The sequence below is a fragment of the Poeciliopsis prolifica genome, unplaced genomic scaffold (assembly GCF_027474105.1).
Source record: "Poeciliopsis prolifica strain line A6 unplaced genomic scaffold, Auburn_PproV2 SCAFFOLD007, whole genome shotgun sequence".
Classification (NCBI taxonomy): Eukaryota; Metazoa; Chordata; class Actinopteri; order Cyprinodontiformes; family Poeciliidae; genus Poeciliopsis; species Poeciliopsis prolifica.
Genome location: NW_026562382.1, coordinates 7502422 through 7523176, shown reverse-complemented (window position 1 = coordinate 7523176; position 20755 = coordinate 7502422). Strand labels below are relative to the sequence as shown.

Sequence of the window (20755 nt, the reverse complement as noted above, 5' to 3'; positions counted from 1 at the left end):
GTCTCTGAGGAACTACGCTGCGTGGGCTGAGATACGCGTTTTCTGTGTTCTCTGTGTGCATTCCAGCTGTGCGTGAACATGATGAACCAACGGCTGAGGCTGTACGTCTCTGAGGTGCTCTTCCAGCAGGAGCAGGCCGAGTGTCTGCAGGAGGGCATCACCATGGAGATCCCCTTCTCTGGCAACAGCCACGTCGGCGTGCTGGACTTCTTCCTTCAGGTTGTGTTTTCATCAGGTTTTGACCAGTCTGCTCCAGTTTGGTCACCCTTTAAATGATGCAAGACCTCAAAACTCGAAGTCAGATGTGCAAATCCAATGTTTCATAACCACAGAAAGGGACGTTTCCCTGCCACATCTCAAAAAATGTAATGCTCTTTTTTTTTTAAATATGGTTATAATATTTGGAAAAACTTATAAAAATGGACTACCATATAATGGCACAGCCGAAGTTCATTTCTGGCTATTTATATTGACATCCATATCAACCCAAAAGTACCACTGAAACAAAGAGTGGCAGCGAATCTGATTTGTGTCAGAGGGGGAGAGGGGGACTCTTTTCTACAGGGATCAATAGAAATGTCAGAAGGAATAATGCATCACTGGAATCAAATGGGCTTTGTAAATATGACCAACATAAATAACGAGAGCATATACTTGTTCCTACTCCAGAGGCCTCAGGGACTGCTGTGTGTGCTGGATGAAGAGAGTCAAAGCTTACGGCCTGCAGAGCAAACCCTTTACAAGAGGCTGTCCGCCCAGCTGGACTCCAGTTCAATTTGTGGGCTTTCACTCACCACCAAGGATGGCAACGGCAATCCCCCTCCCAAAGACCATGGCCCAGCCTTCACTGTCAGCCACTATGCAGGACAGGTCTGTTTTAATGAAACATGTCCACACCAGTCAGCTGTAGTGTGATTATGACCACTGATAGGTCGGCTTAACTCTGAGTTCAGCTCAGAAAACTTGTCATTTACGTTTGTCTTCTAACTTTAGCCAGCACATCCAACAGTGAAACAATATTTGTTTTTGAGAACAATGGAGGAATTACTCAAAGAACAGGTTCTATAAACCTGTTTAGGTGGAAAATACAGGATCTAATATTAGTCTGGTGGTGACAATGATACGTCTAAGAAATGTTCCCATTCTAAAATAGACACTTTAGAGAAAGTTTATTAAAATGGCAAAAATAGAAGAAAAATCCAGCTTCTTGATGTGGTTGCTAGGAAACATTGTGGCAGATAAAAATCCCGACTGGGCAATTCATTGCCAGTCGTCTCTGCTGTCGTCTTCACCAAGAGGTCTGTGTGGGGTACATTTTAACATCAAAGGGGGGCACCAAGCATACATCAAAAAAAAAAAAGAAAATGGTGAGAATACGAGTTCAAGACGAGAAACAATTATATGGAGACTGACTCTGTAACAAGCACTTTCAGATCCAAAATTCAAATATGTTGTAAACAGCAGCAATTTCAATTGCAATCCCATTAAATTTCACTGAGAAATTCCCAGGTCCATTCTGTTGGATAACTTGTGCTATGAGAAACCTGAAATAATAAATTATCAATGTCAAGAGAAAAACTAACATCAGGTTTTATCTTAGAAGAAAATAGATCCACTCACACAATATCCTTTGTATATAGTGTTTGTTTATTAAAGGGGGTCATTCTTTCTTTTCCAGGAACATTGTGGCATTTGATATCACAATCAAGTAACTATGTTACCTAATATTGCTATGAAAATTCTGTATAGCAAAAATAACTTCAAATAAATTTTTGATGTCATATCTGGCGCTTTGATATTGTGCTCTGTCTCTTTAAGAAGCTTATTCTCTTTCCATTTTTGTCTTTCCCATTTTCTGTGAGGTAACAGTGAACAAAGGCAACTAATACCATAAAATGAAAATAAATAAAATACAATAAAAAAAATAATGTATAAAAAATGTTGCATGTCTTTTTATGTTGCAAGACGTTTCATGATATAAAAAAATGTTATTGTACGGTTTGTTTTTCCTGATAGATTTCATATGACCTCACTGGATCTCTGAGCAAAAACAAGGACTCCTTCCCTCAGAATCTCCTGCTTACAATGAAAAGTAAGTTCCCAGTACATAATATGCATATGAATACAATGTGACATCAGAGCTTAAGTGAACACAAAGATGCACTCATGTTTAAAATTGCAGAACACAAACCCAGCCCTTGTCTTTATGTAGTAATATTTCTATGAGTATGCTTTAGCCCATATGCAGCAGACATCGTCTGTGTGTATATTGTCTAAATAAGCTGCCAGATGTCGGGTGTTGTGGCTCGCAGGACACAGGCAGCCGTTGTGTGACTGCCAGCTTAGTCTTGCGTCCAGCAACCTAATTGCTATAATTTCCATGATGAGGCTAATCTTCTAAAGGCTAGCCCTTCACTCATGCTTGGCTGGTATTCCTCTGTCTGACAAGTCAATGCAACGCTGCCTTTTATCCACATACAGCCATAAACTTGGACTGCCCTTGAGAACAAAGACTGGGGTGTGTTTTTGTGCTTCCCAATGATGTTTTATTCTTCTTAGCATTGGTGAACTGACCTTAGAAGTATACATGATCTGGTGCAACACAATGCGAGGCACCTTTAACAGGATCAAGAGTAGATCATGAGATCGTAGAGAGGTCAATCCTGGATCTAGAGGACAAGTTAAGAGTAAATCTTTTCAAGGATAAAACGCTCCTGTTATCCATAAACAAACTACTTTCCTTTCCAAGTAAAACTTAAAAAGAATGTTTGGCCTTGAAAATAAATTCAGTTTTTCTTGAATTTGAAAGAATTTATCTTGTTCACCGCATGTTGCAGCCCTGGTTTTTAAAGGACCTCCAGCATTATAAAGATGCTGACTTTGTTCATAGTCTAAACCTGGTTGCTAATCCTTGTAGTTGGTGCCTTCCTCAAGTAGTCATTGGGTGGCAGGGTGCACCCTTTACAAATCACTAGTAAATCATGGAGACACACAAGACAAAGAACCAACAACAACTTGCACAAACTCAAACTTAAAGACAATTTAGAGATCAGTTAACCTAACAATAATGTGGGCAGATGCCAGATTATCCAGAGAATACCCACACACTCACAAGGAGAACATGCAAATTTCATTCATGTATACGAACTGTGCAACTGTACAGCTGTCCAGCAAATATATTTTAATACATTAACAGCACACTTCATCTAATAAAAGCTTTTTGGCTTCTAAACTTGCTAAATTTAATTGACATAGTTCTCTTTCTAAGAATTTCAACCTATCTCCAGTGAGTTAGGTTAATTATAACATTTTTATTTAATAATTTACCTTCTTTTCCTTAATAACTCCTTTATATTTTAGTAGTTAACATCAAATTTATATATTGAGTCATAATAGCAAAAGAAAAAAAGTAAAACAAAAAACATATTTTGTCAAACAAAACTTGATGTGACCAGATACACATCAAAGGAGAAATGCATTGCAGTCTAATCATTTTTATTTTTTCCTTTAATAATACACTTGTAATGTTGGTTATTATGTGCCATGTTCCACGTTATGAGCATATCTGTAGTATAATGCATTATGTGTGCTTTGTCTTTTTGAAAACAACTTCAATTTTCTGCTGAAATCAGAGCTCTTAGACTGCACTTTAAAAAAAATTGAGACGTCAGCAATTTTCAATTTGATTTGTTGCACTGATCGTTTTCAAAGAATTAAGTCCTAAAATAAGTTGTGTTGCATCCTACCAATCTCTGGGCGAGAACCACTTTGGTTTTCAAGCTATGCCTTTTCCATGCAATTATCATCAGGAGTGTAAAAGAGTTGGCCAATCTGTAATTCTTTTATATTTAAGCCAGATATAATTTTTAACAAAAGGATCTAAAATGTTAGAAATTCCCTGTCTTGGGTGATTGCTTTGCATACCATTACATTAGCTCCTAATTCATTTTCTGAAAACCTTTGAATCATAGTTGAGCTGGATCTGCCTTTCATTCAGTTTTCCTCTCAACTAAGTCCCCAGAGCAGCTCACTGTTACCTATAAAATAGTTCAGAAATAGAAACAATTCTCTCTTTGAGGTATTCTAAGAAACGGCTCCATGCCTCTCCCTTCACCTTGAGACTAGATTATTGTAATTAGACATCATGAGGCTAACCTGTCATCTCAGTAAATACCTTGCAGTTTGTTCAAAACTCTTCTGCCAGAGTCCTGACTGTTGTTCAGCAAAGACGGATCACATTTTTCCTACCTTGGCTTTCATACACTTGCTGCCTGTACAGTTTAGAATGACATGTAAAATCCTGCTGCTTAGCTGCAAAGCTCTATCTGGCTATGCACTGATCTGCCCCAAAAATCTCTCTTCTAAATATTCTCATTCTCTTTGGTAATGATTTTCAACATACTGAGGTTGGGATATCTGCTTTTGTCCCTTAAACTCTGAAAAATTTAAAGATTAAGCCGTTCAATCTAAATCTGAAGGGGTATGAATAACTTTGACCTCAAAAATTGATTTGTGAATAACATTTGATTGATTGGCTAACTGATTTCTTTATGCATAGTAATAGGAAAATACAACCATGCTCAGTTCTAGCCTATTAATCATACACATGAACTTGTTTATACAATTATTTAAATGTGCCAATTTCACTCTGTTGGTATTTATCAAAACAAAACTGCAGATTCTTATAAAAAATCACATTAAACTAGACCCTAATCAAAACCTACATATGTACAATGAATGTAAAATATAATACACATTTAAAAGGAAGTGCTTTCTTTCTACCATAGTGAGGTTCTGGTGGTACCTGCAATAATTCACTACTCAGCCACTTTCTTTCTTCCCTGAACCTTTCAGATCAGAGCCTCTCTTCCTACATTTGCACACATGTTGTTTAGCTCTCTAAATGAGCTCATTGTTGTACAGTGCTCCATGTGTTACAGAATGACACACTCCACCCACTTTGTCGTCTTACGGATTGTTTACATGCAAACTTTACTATCACTCCACCTTTTGTCCCTCTTTTTTTCCGTTGTTAAATCCTTTCATATGTTTTTTCACCCCTCCCCACTTCTTGTTCTTCCCCACCTCCTTTCTCAACCAATGCAGTTGCTTATTTGCACTGATTTTCCCTGTATATCGCTTTGTGCCCTGCAGCCAGTGAGAGCGTGTTACTGCAGCAACTCTTCCAGTCCAAGCTGACTCAGACTGGTTCTCTGGTGCCAGCTGCCCAGGGTCGCATTGGCCTGAGAGGGACTAAAGTGGCCTTGATGCTCCAGAGGATGCCATCAGCCTCCTCTGTCAATGCCACTTGTATTCCCCAGCAGCCTCGGAGGTACCATGATCTTACCAAGGTAATGTTGTTCATAGTTTGGAGCTGTAGGCTGCAGTATCTCATTCCAACTTCAACACGTACAAAAGCATCCTTAAAATTTTATGGCGGCAGGTTTTAGTCAAGAATGTGTTAAAGGGGCAGTATTTCACATCAAACAGGTAGCACCTTTTTTTTTCAGCAAGCAACTGATAATCAATGGAAAAAATGAGGACAGTATTTTTGGTAAGAATCTTGTCTAATTTAAGCTAGTTCCCACCCCACATCTAAATATAAACCTCTGGGAATTGGATTGTGTGTGTGTGATGGGGTGGAGGGGTGTCCACAGACATTCATGAGATAAAACCCTTTCCCAAGAATTCACATAGAGATAAAGTATGGGTTTAGGTATAGACCTTCCAAGACATTAAACAAAAGATAAAAATCTGTTTTAACCAACTAAATATTTTTTTGCTTGGTGCTATACTTATGGGTGCTAGTATCTTTGGAAACAGAGCAGTTGTGTGCATAATGTGAGTGAAAAGGCTGTTAGGTTGTGTAACCTCCAGGAGTCCGGTCTCCTGTCTCAGTGGCTTATTATCTATCTAGGTCAAATGGTTATATAAGACCCATTTTGCCCCCCTGACTTATCCTAGCAGCCTTAAATGTTGCTGTGCTAATGTGTGTAATACCAATATACAACAATATATTTCAGCGAGTTGCATTAGTGAGTTGCATAGAACAAAACCCTTTTTATACAGATTGTGAAGCCTCCACTAATTCTCCCATTTTCCTTGGGATAATTGGTGGAGTTAATTTAAATTGGTTTATTTCCCATCATAGATCTTTATGTTACACATTTGTTTATAAAAAAGCGTTCCATAAGTGTAGTTAATGTTAGACATTTTTTTTTTCTGTTCAAAAATGGGCTTTGGTGATCATTTGAGATTGATAAGATGGTAAAACAGCCAACTGAGTCTAAGGTACAAACATTAACGAAGTACATAACTTCATTGCGTAGATTACTAATTTTCACTCTCCATGTAGTTTGGAGAAAATCCACAAAAACTTTAAATTTGTGCATCCAGTTCATGTTTTCTGAATTCAATGGTTTGTGTTGTTCATCTATTCCAAGCTGAAAAGAAAACAATTTAAATTTCTCGTCCAAACATCTGGCCACAGATGTTTACAAAAGCAAATACAAAGACAATTTAATCAAGAAATAAATGCCTTTAATAGCCTTATAAACTATTTTCTTTAGATCAAACATTAAAATGGGAAACAATTTAATGTTTGCTGAAACCCTTCTGTGATCTTCTGTTTCCTCTTGAGGCTTAACTCTTTCAGATATACAGTTTTTTCTTGTTTCATTCTACCTACAGATCCTGAAGAAAAAGGGTTCAAGTTCTTTCCTCCAACGACTTGAGCGTTGTGGGCCAGTCACAGCGGCTGTCCAGCTGAGGGTACGAGAAACTCCTGTTTCTTTATTATAAAGTAAATCTGGTATCTGCACCTTCCTCAAACATGCTGGATGTTTAGATAGTTCATTTCACCAAATGCATTTCCAGTTAGCAGCAAGCATCTGGATCAAATTTTTAATCATTACAAGCCTGTTGTTTGTTACCAAACTGAGATTTAATTCAGACAGTATCTCACGTCAGTGCATTCGTCACAATGGTTCTTCCAACCTTGGCAAGAATGCAACCCTAAGTGAAGGGTACTCATAACTTTTTTGTAAAGCAGCAACAATATTCGGTTTGCAGCAAGCAGCTTTGTCTGTGCTGGTGACGCAAGGAGGCTGAGACGTGGCTCAGAGAAGCAGTGCCTTTGGTCTGAATGAAACCACTGTGTTGCACAATCAGAGTTGTGGACCTGCGGTCGACGAGTCCCCTCCGGGAATGGCAGGGAAGGAGAGAGTGGGCTGAAAAATTATGCTGTACCAAGCCAAACATGAAGCCTTCTGCATGAATGAATGAACAATGAACAACAGCCACTGTGTTCTGTGGGCATGTGTTTCCACGTGTGTGTGTGGGGTGGGAGGGTGTTTCTGAGGAGCAATGTGGCTTTTAAAGATGAGGGGTGAGGTGCTGGGTATTGTACTTGAAGTTCCTGGGAGATGTCAGTTTGAGGTGTAGCAAACTACAGTAAGTGTTCACACACATATGCCTGTGATCTTAGATGCATCATCTTGAAGTTGAGGAGTTGAAGAAAATCTCCTTTTTCTCACCTTTGGAAGGAACAGGCAGTTATTGTTGTTGCTTTGTTCTTTTGCTTCCTTCAGAGGCAAGATGTACACCCAAAAATCAGACAATGTTGTCTCTCCCACAATGTGGTGTTGCTCAATACAAATTAATCAAATTACATCAGAGAATCCATCCATCCATCCATCCGTCTATTTTCTTACACCTTTGTCCCAACTGGGGTTGAGAGGGGTGCTGGTGCCTACCTCTAGCGAGACATTTCGGGCGGCGTACACCCTGGACAGATCGCCCGTCTGTCACTGGGCAACACAGAGACAGACAAACAGGACAAACAACCATGCACACACACGCATGCACGCATGCATACACACTCATAGACAGGGAGAATTTAGAGAGACAGATTAACTCAACAATCATGTTTTTGGACTGTGGAAGGAAGCCGAATACCCAAAGAGATCAGAGAATTTTTAGTCCCATTTAAATTTTGTGTTAAATCATCTTCCTCTTCTTTCCTTTTTCAGAACTCACTGTCAGAGATTATGAGTAAACTGCAGACTTGCACTCCCCACTTTGTAGAGTGTGTGTGCCCCAACTCTAGCGGTCAGCCAGCCAGCTTTGATAGCTTCCACGTCTCTACCCAACTGCAGTACATCGGAGTGCTTGACATGGTGCGCATGATACGTTACGGATACCCGGTCCGCCTGTCCTTCTCAACGTTTCTCAACAGGTCAGTGCTGAAATGCTTCAAAAAAATTTTTTTTTCTTCTTTTTTTACTTTTTCACATTTTGTGACAACCACAAACTGCAACATGTTTTATTATGATGTCATGTGATAGACCCACACAAAGTGAAAAGAAAAGTAACCATGTTTTCTGCATTTTTTTCCAAATAAAATTCTAAAAGGTTTCATGGATTTTAGTTTATCCGCCCTGAGTGAACATTTTGTAAAGAAAGCATTTGCTACAAATAGAGCAGCAGGGAAGTATGAAAAGCATGTTTGAACCGTAATTTTCAAGTCTTTCCACTTTGGGTCTACATTTTGAGTCAGCTACTCTTAAACAATCATTAATTTAGTTCATATTGACTGGATAGACTTGTCCTGCCAATGTGCCTAATGTTTTACATGTTTGCTTCGATAATTGTCATGTATTGAGTTCCCCTCATCTTCTACTAAATTGTGACCCACTCTCCTTGACCAGTATGTTAATTTAGTCCTCAAGGGCCAGTGACCTACAACTATTACATGTCTGCTTCTGCACACCTGGGTCCAATATGAGCTCATTTGTAGAGCTCTGTAGAGCTCGACTGCATGCTAGTAAGACAGTTCAGCCCAGTGTTGCCCAAAGTCGGTCCTCGAGGATCGGCATCCTGCATGTTTTAGTTCTCTCCCCAGTTTAACGCACCTGGATCCAATGATGGCTCATTAGAAGGCCTAAGAAGAACATTGACATGCTGAGGAGGTTGTTACTACCGCAGGAGAGAACTAAAACATACAGGATGCCGGCCATCGAGGACCGACTTTGGACTCCACTGGTTAACCATTTGATTCAAGTGTGCATGACAGGGGACACATCTGGTTCTTGATGACTGGAGTTTAAGACAATTGGTTAAGATGGTTGGCCATGTCTTTGTAGGTTTCCTGTTGTGTCTTACTGTCATCATGTAACATTTCATTTTTGCTGATCAGCTCTGCACTACTTCCAGTTGGTCTATCGCAAAGGTGCCCAAATGCAGACCACTAGTGTTATGCTTTGCGATGTATCCTCAAAGCACACTGCTCTACAACTTTTCACTTATTTGAAAAGTTCTTTAAAATTATGGAATGCTTTTTCTTGTTTCTTCTTCTGTTTGTCGTGTTTCTCACTCTTTCAGAGACTTGAAATTTATGTCGGGTCACTTTGGTCTCGGTCATGTTTAGTGTGGCAAGACCGGCAAAATGAATTTGTAGCAGCGTTTGCTTCCTCCACACTTAAATCCAGACCACATGCTCACATGTGATCAGTCACAATAAAAAGTCAGAGCAACCCTTTTATTTAAGGTGCAGTTTGACTCTGAATGTCTCTTTTTGGCTATTATGGGAGACAACTCCTGCTGATGAAAGTCACTGAAACATTTTCCCCCAAGTCAGCCTGACACTGTAGTATTAAAGCAGCCAGTTGTCTGTAAGGTCACTTTGTTCTGTCTTTAAATTCTTGGTATTGTGATTCCCCATCAGCTCCTTTTTTATACTTTTGTTTTGTTCTTCCTATCCAAGAAGAAAAAAGAAAGATCTTGTATAATACAAAAAATTCATTTTCTATCCTTTTATGTTTTCTGGTTTTCATCTGTTTTGTTCAAAATCAGCTGAAAATATACCATCTGTCTTTCATTTTGATCTTTTCTTGTATATTCCTTTTGCTGTTTTTATTTTTTTTAAATAAAGATGCAGGATTTGACATTAGCACTTTCTTTTTTGTTGCTCTCTTACCCAATTTCTTAACTCCTTTAATTTTCTTGTGTTTCTGTCTCTCAGTTTGGAGATGAAGGGATTAGGAGGAACATTTCTGCCAGATAATAAACGATGACAAAGCTGGTCGCATGACCCCCATAGCCTCTCCGCAAAACTTTCCATTCCTCTGCTGGAATTATCACATCACCACACACACACATACACCCATACAAGCTCGCTGCCCTACTGATGTCTAATTGGGCATCCAAACATCTTTCCAAGACTTGTTTTAGATTATAAGAATGAAGACTGCCAGTTTTTAAGAGAACTAATAAAGTTTAAAGAGGGAGTATAATATAAAGTAGATATATTGGACTTTACATCATGCTTTTATATTGTTCCTTCATCAAAAACATACCTTGAGTGCGACTTTGACTCTTTCTTTAATGTTTGAGAAATCCTTTGTCTTCCCTTGGCAGGGTCCCTAAACGTTTGCTCTCACTGAGCATTGCCTTTTTCCACACAGCTTGGAGCTTCCAACTCACAGACCACTCAGCTCCTCAGACGAGCAGCAGCAGCAGCAGTTAGCAAACACCTGGTGAAACTATACATCTGCTGAGCTTATTATAGTAGCTACTTCTCAAGAATGCTCTCAAGAATGATGTTAAAGGATTAATGGAGAAGCATTGTTGTCATGACTTGCGGAGTGTTATAAAGAGAAGGAGCTTCTTAAAGAGACAGAGGCTGAATTTCAAAGTATTACATTTCATAACAATTGAAGGTAACATATTAACTTGATTGTGGTATAAAATTACACTATTTTCCTGGAAAATACATAATACTGCCCATTTAACACTCAAAATACACAAAAGTGACTTTTCACCCTTATTTACTTTGAAATGTATTTCCAAACGAGGCCTAAGGCAAACCTTAATGAGGCAATAAATTCTGAATGAAGAGAGGAAAAACTAGCAGTGTTGTTAAAGCTCAGGGGAACAAAAGTTAGCATAACTTTGGGAGCAAATATGTTACCAACTCACAAATACATTAGTAAATTTAAATACTTTTCACAATGCCCTAAGCTAAATAAGAAGATACAAAATGGTGGTCTTTATTCTTTACGTGTTCTTGGAGAAGTGGCTTTGGAGGCCTAGAAAATGCAACCCAGTTCCTGCTGTGCAAGTGTGAGAATCAAAGTTGCACAGCTGTTTTGAGCGTGTTGAACCTTTCATGGCGAGATTGTTCATTACTGTGGTGGGCTGGCAGGAGCCACAGAGAAGCCTAGTAGTGACAGTGGTGGCTTATCTATGGCTGTCAGGCACCACTGTGTCTTGGTCATCAGAGAATTGGAACAAGGACCATTCACACTGGCCTTATGCCAAGGCTACATAAGGCCATGACAACCTCATGACATCCATCCTGGGCTGGAAGCTCGCCAACTATTTTGCTGTAATGCCTTTGGTGCTGCAGCTGCTATGAGCATTGCATCCAACCATTGCTCTCCTTGCTTCTCAAAGAATATTGTAGCTGATATGAGCACTCTCCACTCAAACCTTTGCATACAAAGATATCAAAATAGGCTCCTGGAAAACGTCTCTATATTGGACAGAGGTTGGTTGTGTGAAAGAAATAGTCATTTTCTCAGACTGCCTGTTTTCATATTTAGCTGTAAGGAAAGGAACAGGAGAAGAAGCAGAACAGGTGCAAGGGATTGTTTAAAGGGTTTAAAATACTATTATGAAATAGCTTACAATGTGACTAAAAAAATGGGTTTCAGAGCATTGGAACAAGGACCATTCACACTGGCCTTATGCCAAGGCTACATTATCGCTACATCCTCTCCTGGTGCTAAGATGAGGGAAATGGTGAAACTCTGAAGGTGGAGACACAAACATATTTTCAATCTGTAAATAGAACTTACTCATTTTAACTACATGTTTTATGTATTTTATGCAAAAAATTATATAGTTTTTTAACTATTTACAAATGTATGTAATTTCTTTTGGAAGTTGTACTGCTTCTACATTAAGATAATCTTACTTGAAGTTTCTATTACTCAAAAGTGCAAAAGTGCTCTGATGCCCTTTATTCCGGGCATCAGAGCACTTTTTAAAAATGTTTAAAATGCAACTTCAACACTGACTTAAGAAAAATACTGCTGTTATCCATTTTATTTTGCTTTCTTCTACCATTTTCTTACCACTGAAAGAAATAAAACATTTGTACTTTCCATTAGGCTTCAATTACAATTTCCTCTTTCAGAAGAGAAGAAGATGGCTTTTGAACAGCTGTGGTAATCTGTTCAAAAGCATATTTCACATTTAAGGTTAGATTCTGTTTGCATTTATTTGTCTTTTGATTTTTCACATGCCTATGGCACTTCCTATAGTAAAAATGATAGGCAATTACTCTGCGATTAATCTTCAATGTTGCTTTATAATCTTGTAAACAATTGGAGCATTGGATGTAAACAAATCCACTTACACAATAGAGCCACCTTTGACTCCTTTCTAAGTTACATTGGCTTCCTGAAGCAAAACACGTTAGTGTCTTGGTAACCAGAGTGATTTAGGAGAAAATCTATTTTACTGCTACTTTTATGTGTTGTTTAGTGTCCAGGATTATTTTTCTGTCAGATGTAGTTTTTCTATAAATCTTGGTCCTTTTATATTTTAACCCTCTTTTTCCAGTAATCAAATTATTCCTACATTTAAGCATTTAATGAGAAAGACTCGTGAGCAAAGAACAAGTCACAAACGTAGTTTACGAGCTTGTCGGTCACATTTTTATCTCCGTTTTTTCATGTAGGTTCTCATTATTAATTATTAATGGGCAATAAATTACCAGCAGATGAATATACATAATTCAGTTTGCTCATTGTGCCTACATATTCATGACTAAATGACACTTATGGACTCATAAAAGAGCTGCAGGTCAGAGTTTGTCAAGAGCAGTTTCAGAGTTTGAAGTACAGGTTCACCGCTGTCGCATCATTGGTTAAGTTATAGACAAGACCCAGCCACAAAGCAGCGTATAATCCATGTCTTGTATGTCAGGCTCATAACAGTTCTTTGAATCCATATGAGGCTCCCCTGGGACTTGTAAAAAACAGGGAGCATCAATAGTTTTCATATCCTCATAAGACAGGTCACAGGTTTACAGAGTTCCTTTGTGTTTTATGGGCCCTTTGGGGCAGCGTGAGCTGTCTGTTGGACCAATATTACCACAAAGAGGGAAGGTTTACGGCGAGTTAAGTCAGACCCCACTTCTCCAAATCAAACACATCCCTTATTCACGTGAACTCACTTACTCACTATTGACAATACAAGTGGTTTATGTTTCCAACCATCTGCTTCTGATGTTTACTTTGCACGTGCGATGTCATCAGGTTTTTTTTTTTCTCCACATTCCCGAGGTAATATTAAGAGCATTTACTGATGAGATTTAATTAAAGTAGCTGAGGTTAAAACATGACATTCTTTTATTAATCTTCCCCAAGCCCCAAGATAATTTTAGAAATCAAAGATCATGCAAAATGAGCCTCGGTTTTGATGTGGCTAGTTAAGCTAAAAGTAGGTGACATATAGTGCCTCACAAAAGCATTCCTTACCTTTGACCTCTAACATTTTGTCGTGTCCAACCCATACTTATATGTATTTTAATGAACTTTTATGTAAACAACTTCTTTCTACTGCTGACTTTGTGTTTTGAGTTGTTTTCCTAGTGTAAGGCGACCCTCCCCTCCATCTCTGGTCACTTCCACCCTCGATCATTTAGTTCTTTTCATTTAATTCCACACACAACTTCCCATCAACTCAGACGAGCATCTCTGTTGCTGCTGAAGAAAAGCTTCCCCCACATAATGACTCTGTCGTCATTGCGTTTGACCACATGGAGCATTCTGCATGTGAGCCAGAATGTTACATTTTTGTCTTTTTTGTTGCTGGGTTTTTGGATTGTACCAAAATGGAACTGAGATTCCTGATAACATTTTTTTTTCAGTGCTTGTTTTATTTCTACCACCTGAGCAGTGGATCTCTGAAGCTCATCCAGATTTATTTTTACTTCTGGTGCTTTTGTGAACGATGTTTTTCTTTTCCAGATTGACTGCAGCAACTGTGTTCTTACTGTCACTCTTTTCAGGTGGGAATGGAATATCACAAAGCTTCAAAACTTCGAGTATCGTTTTGTAACCTAACCCTGATTTAAAATCCCTCTATAACTTTAGACTTGTCATGTCTTCTTTGTCACTTGCACTTTATAATGTGGTTTACTCACCTAAGCCCTTTACCAGATATTCAGAGAGCTGGATTTATAGAGAGATTATCTTATGTACAGGTGGATTCTGTATACTAATTAGTGAAGACAATTAATTGTAGACTTTTGCCTACAACTCAGGCCTGCAGGGCTAAGCTTGTCAAAGAATGAGACTTGGCTCAAATGTCTGCTAGAGCTATAAGTCGCTGCACTCACCACTAGCACTACAAATCCCTAATGCTCCGCTGGTGCACTGAGGGACCCACAAAAACCCTCCCACTGTTGACATTCAAAAGCGACTTCAAGTAGATAAACTGATTCAGGCTTTTGGCTTGGTCCAGTTTGCATCAGAGTAAATTAATGGGTAGAAAATACACTTAAATTAATGTTTGTTTGTTTTTTATGCAGCTTTTCTCTTTATTGTTAAGGCTTGGACTTATATGTTTAGATTCTAACTGAAAGAGCTTATTAGCATGTATGTTGATATGACTGGCGTCGTAAAGTTAATTATGCAAACATCTGAAGAGGATAGATCCTTCATGTTGTGATCTGGCCACCCCACGGCGGGTCATAACAAAGTATATTAAGACTACCATTGAAAGCTAACATGGAAAGCTACCAACAGAAAAAGATTTATACGATTTCTTGTTATTGTCTTTTGACATTTGGTTCCTCGTGTATTAGACTATGCTTGTTTTTGCAAAAAAATTTGCAAAGGCAATATAAAAATGAAATTTAAAAATTTCTTATGAGCATATGTGCTGTTCAAGAAACCATCTGGGGTTTTTTTCAACAGTAGAATAACTAAGAATAAAATGACCGATTAGGAGGTTAGGAGTCCATATAGTAATGAATTCTTATGCAAAGAATTAATAACACAGATCACTGATTACAGGAAAACTATAGTGGCAGATGAAAGCATCTTCTTTCAAGCCTTTATAATTATGTGTGTCTGCAGTGGGACTGTCTTCATTTAAAACAGTGATATGCAAGATAATAACCTGCATGCATACTAGAAGTGAACTTCACATCATGGCAATAAAGATGGTTATTATCTGTATAAAACACTGACAGATGTATGTGCTATTTGTCTTCCAAATGGCTATAGATGGTTTTTACGTGTGAGAATGGATAAAACATTTACAACAAACTCGATTCGGCATCATGTTTTTGCTGATATTCCAGCTACTCCTTTGTTTGTTTGTACGCAATCAGCTTAGGCATATAAAATACTAAAGAGTTTACAATCTCCTTCACCTGCATTATCTTGGCAGAAACCAAGCTGCTGACACAATCCAGTTGATCATTCATAGCAAGTGTAACCAAGGACGACAGCAACAGGAGCAGATGCTCTTTGGCTGGTCCACCGTGTAACCCCAATGACCTTTGAATCCATTGTTCCAAGAAAGACTATGCCATCGAAATTTTTCAACACAGCTTGTTTATTTGTGCAGTTCTAATGTTTCATGTTATTTTGGTTGCTGTTTTCAGATATAAAGACCTAATAGTCCTGAATTTGGGAGATAAGAAGAAGTTGTCAGCTGAGGAGAAATGCCGTTTTGTTCTGCAGCAGTCCAAACTCCAAGGATGGCAGGTGTGTTTGTGTGCACACTTCGCTGCTGCTTCTTTTTGCTTTGTTTTGTTTTTGTCTCCATCAGTAACAAAAGATTTGACTTAATCCCTGACCCTGTGTTTAAAAGATCCCATGGAATCTAGACGGCTGGTTCCAGCTGTCCGACCTCATCATAATGCTGCTCACACACACAGGCACAGCAACACAAACCACTACGCCCCTCTCTCTGTCCTGTCTGCTACACTGCTGTTGTGTCTGAATAAGTGACCCCACAGGTCACATGCAGACACGCACACCGTCCCACACACACTTCTAATGCAGCCCAGTTTAACACACGCACTAACTCTGCATAAAGCTGGTGTTGCATTAGTCGTCAGTGATCAGTTTCATGCACTTTCTATAGAGCGACCTGTGTTGCCCCCCGAAATAACCCCTGAATGCTGGAAGTGAATATGCTCCACTCCCACTAATTATCATGAATTATTGCTTCATCACTGCACTCTCAGACACACTTCTGAGATGTCAGCAGAAAACAGTCAGACAGGGTTTGTGTCATGGGGAATAACTCATATTGTGTATCTGTGTGTGTAGATGGGCAGTAGTAAAGTGTTTCTGAGATACTGGCAGGCTGACCAGCTCAATGACCGTTGCTACCAGTTTCACAAAAGGATCATCACCTGTCAGAAAGGTAAGGCATAACCATTACCAAACAAACTCTTATTTGCTTCCTGTCAGTTACTGAAACCTTCCTCATCTCCTTCCTGTTTCTCAGTGATCCGCGGCTGGCTGGTCAGGCAACGGGTCAGTCACAGGCTGTCACTGCAGCACAAAGAGGAGAGTAGCGTGCAGCGTTTCCTGCAGGGAGCCGAAGACATTGGGCTACGGACCTATGACCAGCTGGTAATCCAAAATGCATCTGACATTGCACGGGAGAGCGACCGTCTGCGCTGCCATGGCAATGGTCAGCTCAAAACCCTCAGTAGCAGCCCACCGCTTGGTGAGAGGCCCGAGCCAGTGGGCAAAGAGGAGGATCAGCCAGTTAGGAGGTAAATTAGCTTCCACAAGTTGCTCATAAATAGATCAATTACTGTTTTACAATGCTGGCAGTTTTATAAGCAACACTGCTTATATGAGATTTTTCCAATATGATCAACCTGATTTTTATTTAGAATACATAAACACAATCGAAAAAAATCTAATTTCTACCAATTCACTGCTTCTGATAATAACCACAAGCTAATTCATTGTTCAAATAGTCATGATCTAATAATTTGTTGTCAATTTGGAAACATTTTACAAAAGACCATAAGAGGAAATTGTTTCCCTCTCTAAATATATTTGCGTGTTTAATCAAATGCACACGTGTGCATGGTGTTCTTGTGTGTGTGTGACAGGTGTTTTGTGATTAATGATGTCATTGGATATGTCTGAGCTCAAGACCTTTACTTGTAAGCGTTGTGATAGATGATCAGATAATGATCTGTGTTATCAGACTGTATAGTGTTGCATCAATGGAACTTTACTCCGGTCTAAACCTACCTCACACTGACCAAACAAAAACTCCAAATAATTCAGGTAATGACGGTAACGGAGAGAAAGGTTTGAATGAAAATAACTGACTTCTTGTATGGTTTGATCATGGCTCCAGGAGATTTTGTTTGTAGGTTTACCATTCTCATTAAAAGCAAAGTTTGGGGTTGATCTCTTCGTTGATTCTAAACTGTTCATTTGACCGCACCCACTAAATTTGTCACTAGATATATTTTGGGAGTTGGATTAATATCCATGGTTTTAAATTTCTGGTGCAGATCACATGACGTGGAAAGTAGAGCCAAACGTAAGGTCAAGGCATAATGTCTGAGTTCAAAACTGTCAAAACTGTTGAAAACTGTCAGTGCTGGAAACTAAGTTACACCAACATGTCATGGTCAAATTTTGAGGTTCTTCCACATCCATTCAACATGCTCAAAAATTCACAATTTTGATAACTTTATATCACACTTTCCTAATACATCAAAGTCTCCAGTTTGATTAAATTTGGAGGCTATGAATGGCTAACGTACTTTATTTGAATATTATGTAATAAACCAACAACATTTTGAAGTTTGTGTAAAAAAATGTGGACAAGCTCCAGTGGTTTTAGTACTTTTGCAATTTATAGTATAAGAGGCCTTTTGAAACATTCACAGTAAATTAAGCTGAAACAAAAGAAGTTGCATATTGCACCTCAGCACCCATTGTCAGAGAAACTCTCTCCTGATTTCTGTATCTTTTCTCTGTCTTTATACTCATAACATCTGCTGCCTCAACAGGAGCAGAGAGGGGCTACTAACAAGCAAAATGTTATCATGTCGTGTACTGTCAGACAAGTCGCATTTGCAGTTGCCTAGTTTCTCTTCTGGTTTCATAAAATGCCCCCCCTGAGCCCCACCTCACACATGCTGTGTTACCCCCTGCCTGCATTTGCAAAAGTAACAGATGGCTAACCCAGATTAGCAGAGGAAATATCAAGATAGATGTTATCCAATTACAGCAAGGAGATTATATTTAAATCCTAATCTCTGACTGTTGTCATTCAAACTGCCCCTTTAGTTCACTTTCTATACTCAAAACAGGCTTGTGGTTTCAGTATCCTAAATATCTTAATGTATTTTCTGAGTAAATCATAAAACACTTTTGTGTCAGGGAGAGGATTTTCCCCCTATTTTAATGGAAAAAGTAATTTTAGGATAACATTGAAGATGGAAAGACAATCTTAAGCAGAGCAAAAATTACATTTTTCTCCTTTGGCTCAGTATTTCACCCTGTCACATCATTTCTGTTTTATTCATTTTGCTTTAAAGGATGGTGGAGAAGAGTGGAAAAGTCCACGAGGGGCATGTCAATGGGGGAAGCAGAATTATTCGCCACTTTCGTTCTAGCTCAGTACCCATTCCCCTCGCCGTGGATAGCATGGTCCACTTCTCTGCAAGTCCACCAGTCAAACCAGCCTTGCAGCAAGCAGCTCAGAACAATGAGGACGGAGCAGGGAACGGGAGTCTCTCTTCTCCTCGCAAGCAACCTCCTCCGAAACCAAAGAGGGACCCCAACACCCGCCTGAGTGCATCTTATGAAGCTGTAAGCTCAGGATTGACAATGGCTCCCAAAGAAAGCTGCACTCCAGAAGGGTCAGGTTCACCGGCTGAAAGTCCCCCAAAATCCCAGCTATCCCCCAGTGACCCGGCAGGTATGTAAACTCCTCTGTACAATAAAATGTGTTTGATTCAGCTTTTCAGTTTTACAGTAGAGACCTGTTAGTGATCTAAAACGGCAAGTTTGTTGGGTATAGATCATCGAAATCTGAAAATCACCAATGTTTTCCTGTCAGTGAAAGCACCTGTTCGTGGTTGTAATTTGACAATATGTGAAAAGTTACAGCTTGTATGAATGCACTATACACTATGGTTATGATACTTTGTCTCTTATGTTTCATTCATTCATTAACAGGTCCCACTAATACTTTAGGTGTGGAAGTTGTTTCCGAGATAAAAACACTCAAATGTGTTGTTGTTTTTTGTTTGTTTTTGTGGTCGTACACATTGCTGAAACCTGCTTTGTGTTGAAATCCCTTCTTATGTCATTTCCTCAGCAAAGCCGCGTCCTCACAGTGATGACTACACAACCATGAGAAAGGTGCCGCCGCCCAAACCTAAGCGCAGCCCTAACACTAAGCTGACAGGCTCATATGAGGAGATTAACGCCGTGGCACCCCAGCTCCACCAGCTGCGCCCTGCTGATGTAAAGATGGCCCTGCTTTCTCGAGGTGGGGGGTTTGGAGGCCTGATGCAGAGGGCAGCTTCTTTAGATGCTCCAAAAGGGGTTCCACTCAGTCTATACAAGGGCCAAGACGAAGAGGATGTATACATTGAGATGTTAGGGTCCCAGCCACGGACTCGGAGCCTCCAAGAACCCCCTGACAGCCCAGATCTGGTGGACTCAGAAGCTGTGTATGAGGAGATGAAGTATCTCCCACCTGAAGATGGTGGAAATCCTGCTCCTGCAATCACCAAGGCTGCTAGGCTCCAGGCTCTAACACTGGGCCTGATTGGATTGGGGATGTCTCCTCCAAAGGGTGAGGAAAACAAGCAAATACCATCTAGTGCCACTGCTACTATGGATGTTTCTCACACACAGAGCCTGCCTAACAGTGCTGCTACCAAAGCTCAGCTTGGCAAAGATGGCAGCTGTGATATCCCTGCTCCGTTCCCCAACTTGCTCCCTCACCGTCCCCCTCTCCTGGTGTTTCCCCCCTCTCCTGTTACCTGTTCTCCTGCTTCAGATGAATCACCCCTCACCCCTTTGGAGGTAAAGAAGCTGCCAGTGTTTGAGACGAACCTGAATTATGCCACTGGTCCAGATAGCCCCCTGTCCCCACAGTTTTCACGCCAGAGGGCTGACTCTTCACCTAGTCTCACAGTCCTCATGCCAGAAAAGAAGTCTACACCTCCGCTCACTCCTCCACCACCTCCTCCTCCCCCAAGCGCACCACCTCCTCCCTACAGACCACCCTCACACTTCCCCTTCCCACCTGAGGCCAACTTCCTGGCTCTGACTCGTGCAGCATCTGTCACTGGGAGCTCTGACTCCCCCAAAATCGCCTCACAAAGGGCAGGTGGGGACCCAATGGGGAAGCCGCCTCCTTATTCGCCTGTGAAGATGTCTCGACCTGAGCCACGGAGGGCACACTCATGTTCATCATCACCACTGTTGTTTAACCCAGCCAATGGGAGACCCCTGACCAGCCCCCTAGAGGAGCTCAACACTTTGTTCAGTTCAGGACGCAGCTTGCTGAGGAAGTCAACACCTGCACGCAAAATGAGAGATGGAGGTCTGTTGATGTTTTTTACGATGTTGTACGACTAATAGCCAGATTTTTTGTGAATTCAATTCTTTAAGATTTTACTTTAAAATCCTTTTACTTTCAGTTTTGTTTTGCCATTTTGTTATTA

The 20755-nt window shown here is 39.9% G+C and overlaps 1 protein-coding gene across 1 annotated transcript in view; it reads left to right on the top strand.

Moving 5' to 3' along the window:
- The window catches only part of myo16 (myosin XVI), a 95485-nt gene that overhangs the window by 59883 nt on the left and 14847 nt on the right, over positions 1-20755 (top strand). Inside the window, exons 22-32 of the mRNA XM_055031731.1 lie at positions 67-219; positions 670-870; positions 2017-2092; positions 5155-5351; positions 6691-6771; positions 8031-8236; positions 15686-15788; positions 16359-16455; positions 16540-16813; positions 18611-18993; positions 19396-20634. Of these exons, the coding sequence (XP_054887706.1) occupies positions 67-219; positions 670-870; positions 2017-2092; positions 5155-5351; positions 6691-6771; positions 8031-8236; positions 15686-15788; positions 16359-16455; positions 16540-16813; positions 18611-18993; positions 19396-20634 (3010 nt within the window). The remainder of the gene's footprint in view (positions 1-66; positions 220-669; positions 871-2016; positions 2093-5154; positions 5352-6690; positions 6772-8030; positions 8237-15685; positions 15789-16358; positions 16456-16539; positions 16814-18610; positions 18994-19395; positions 20635-20755) is intronic.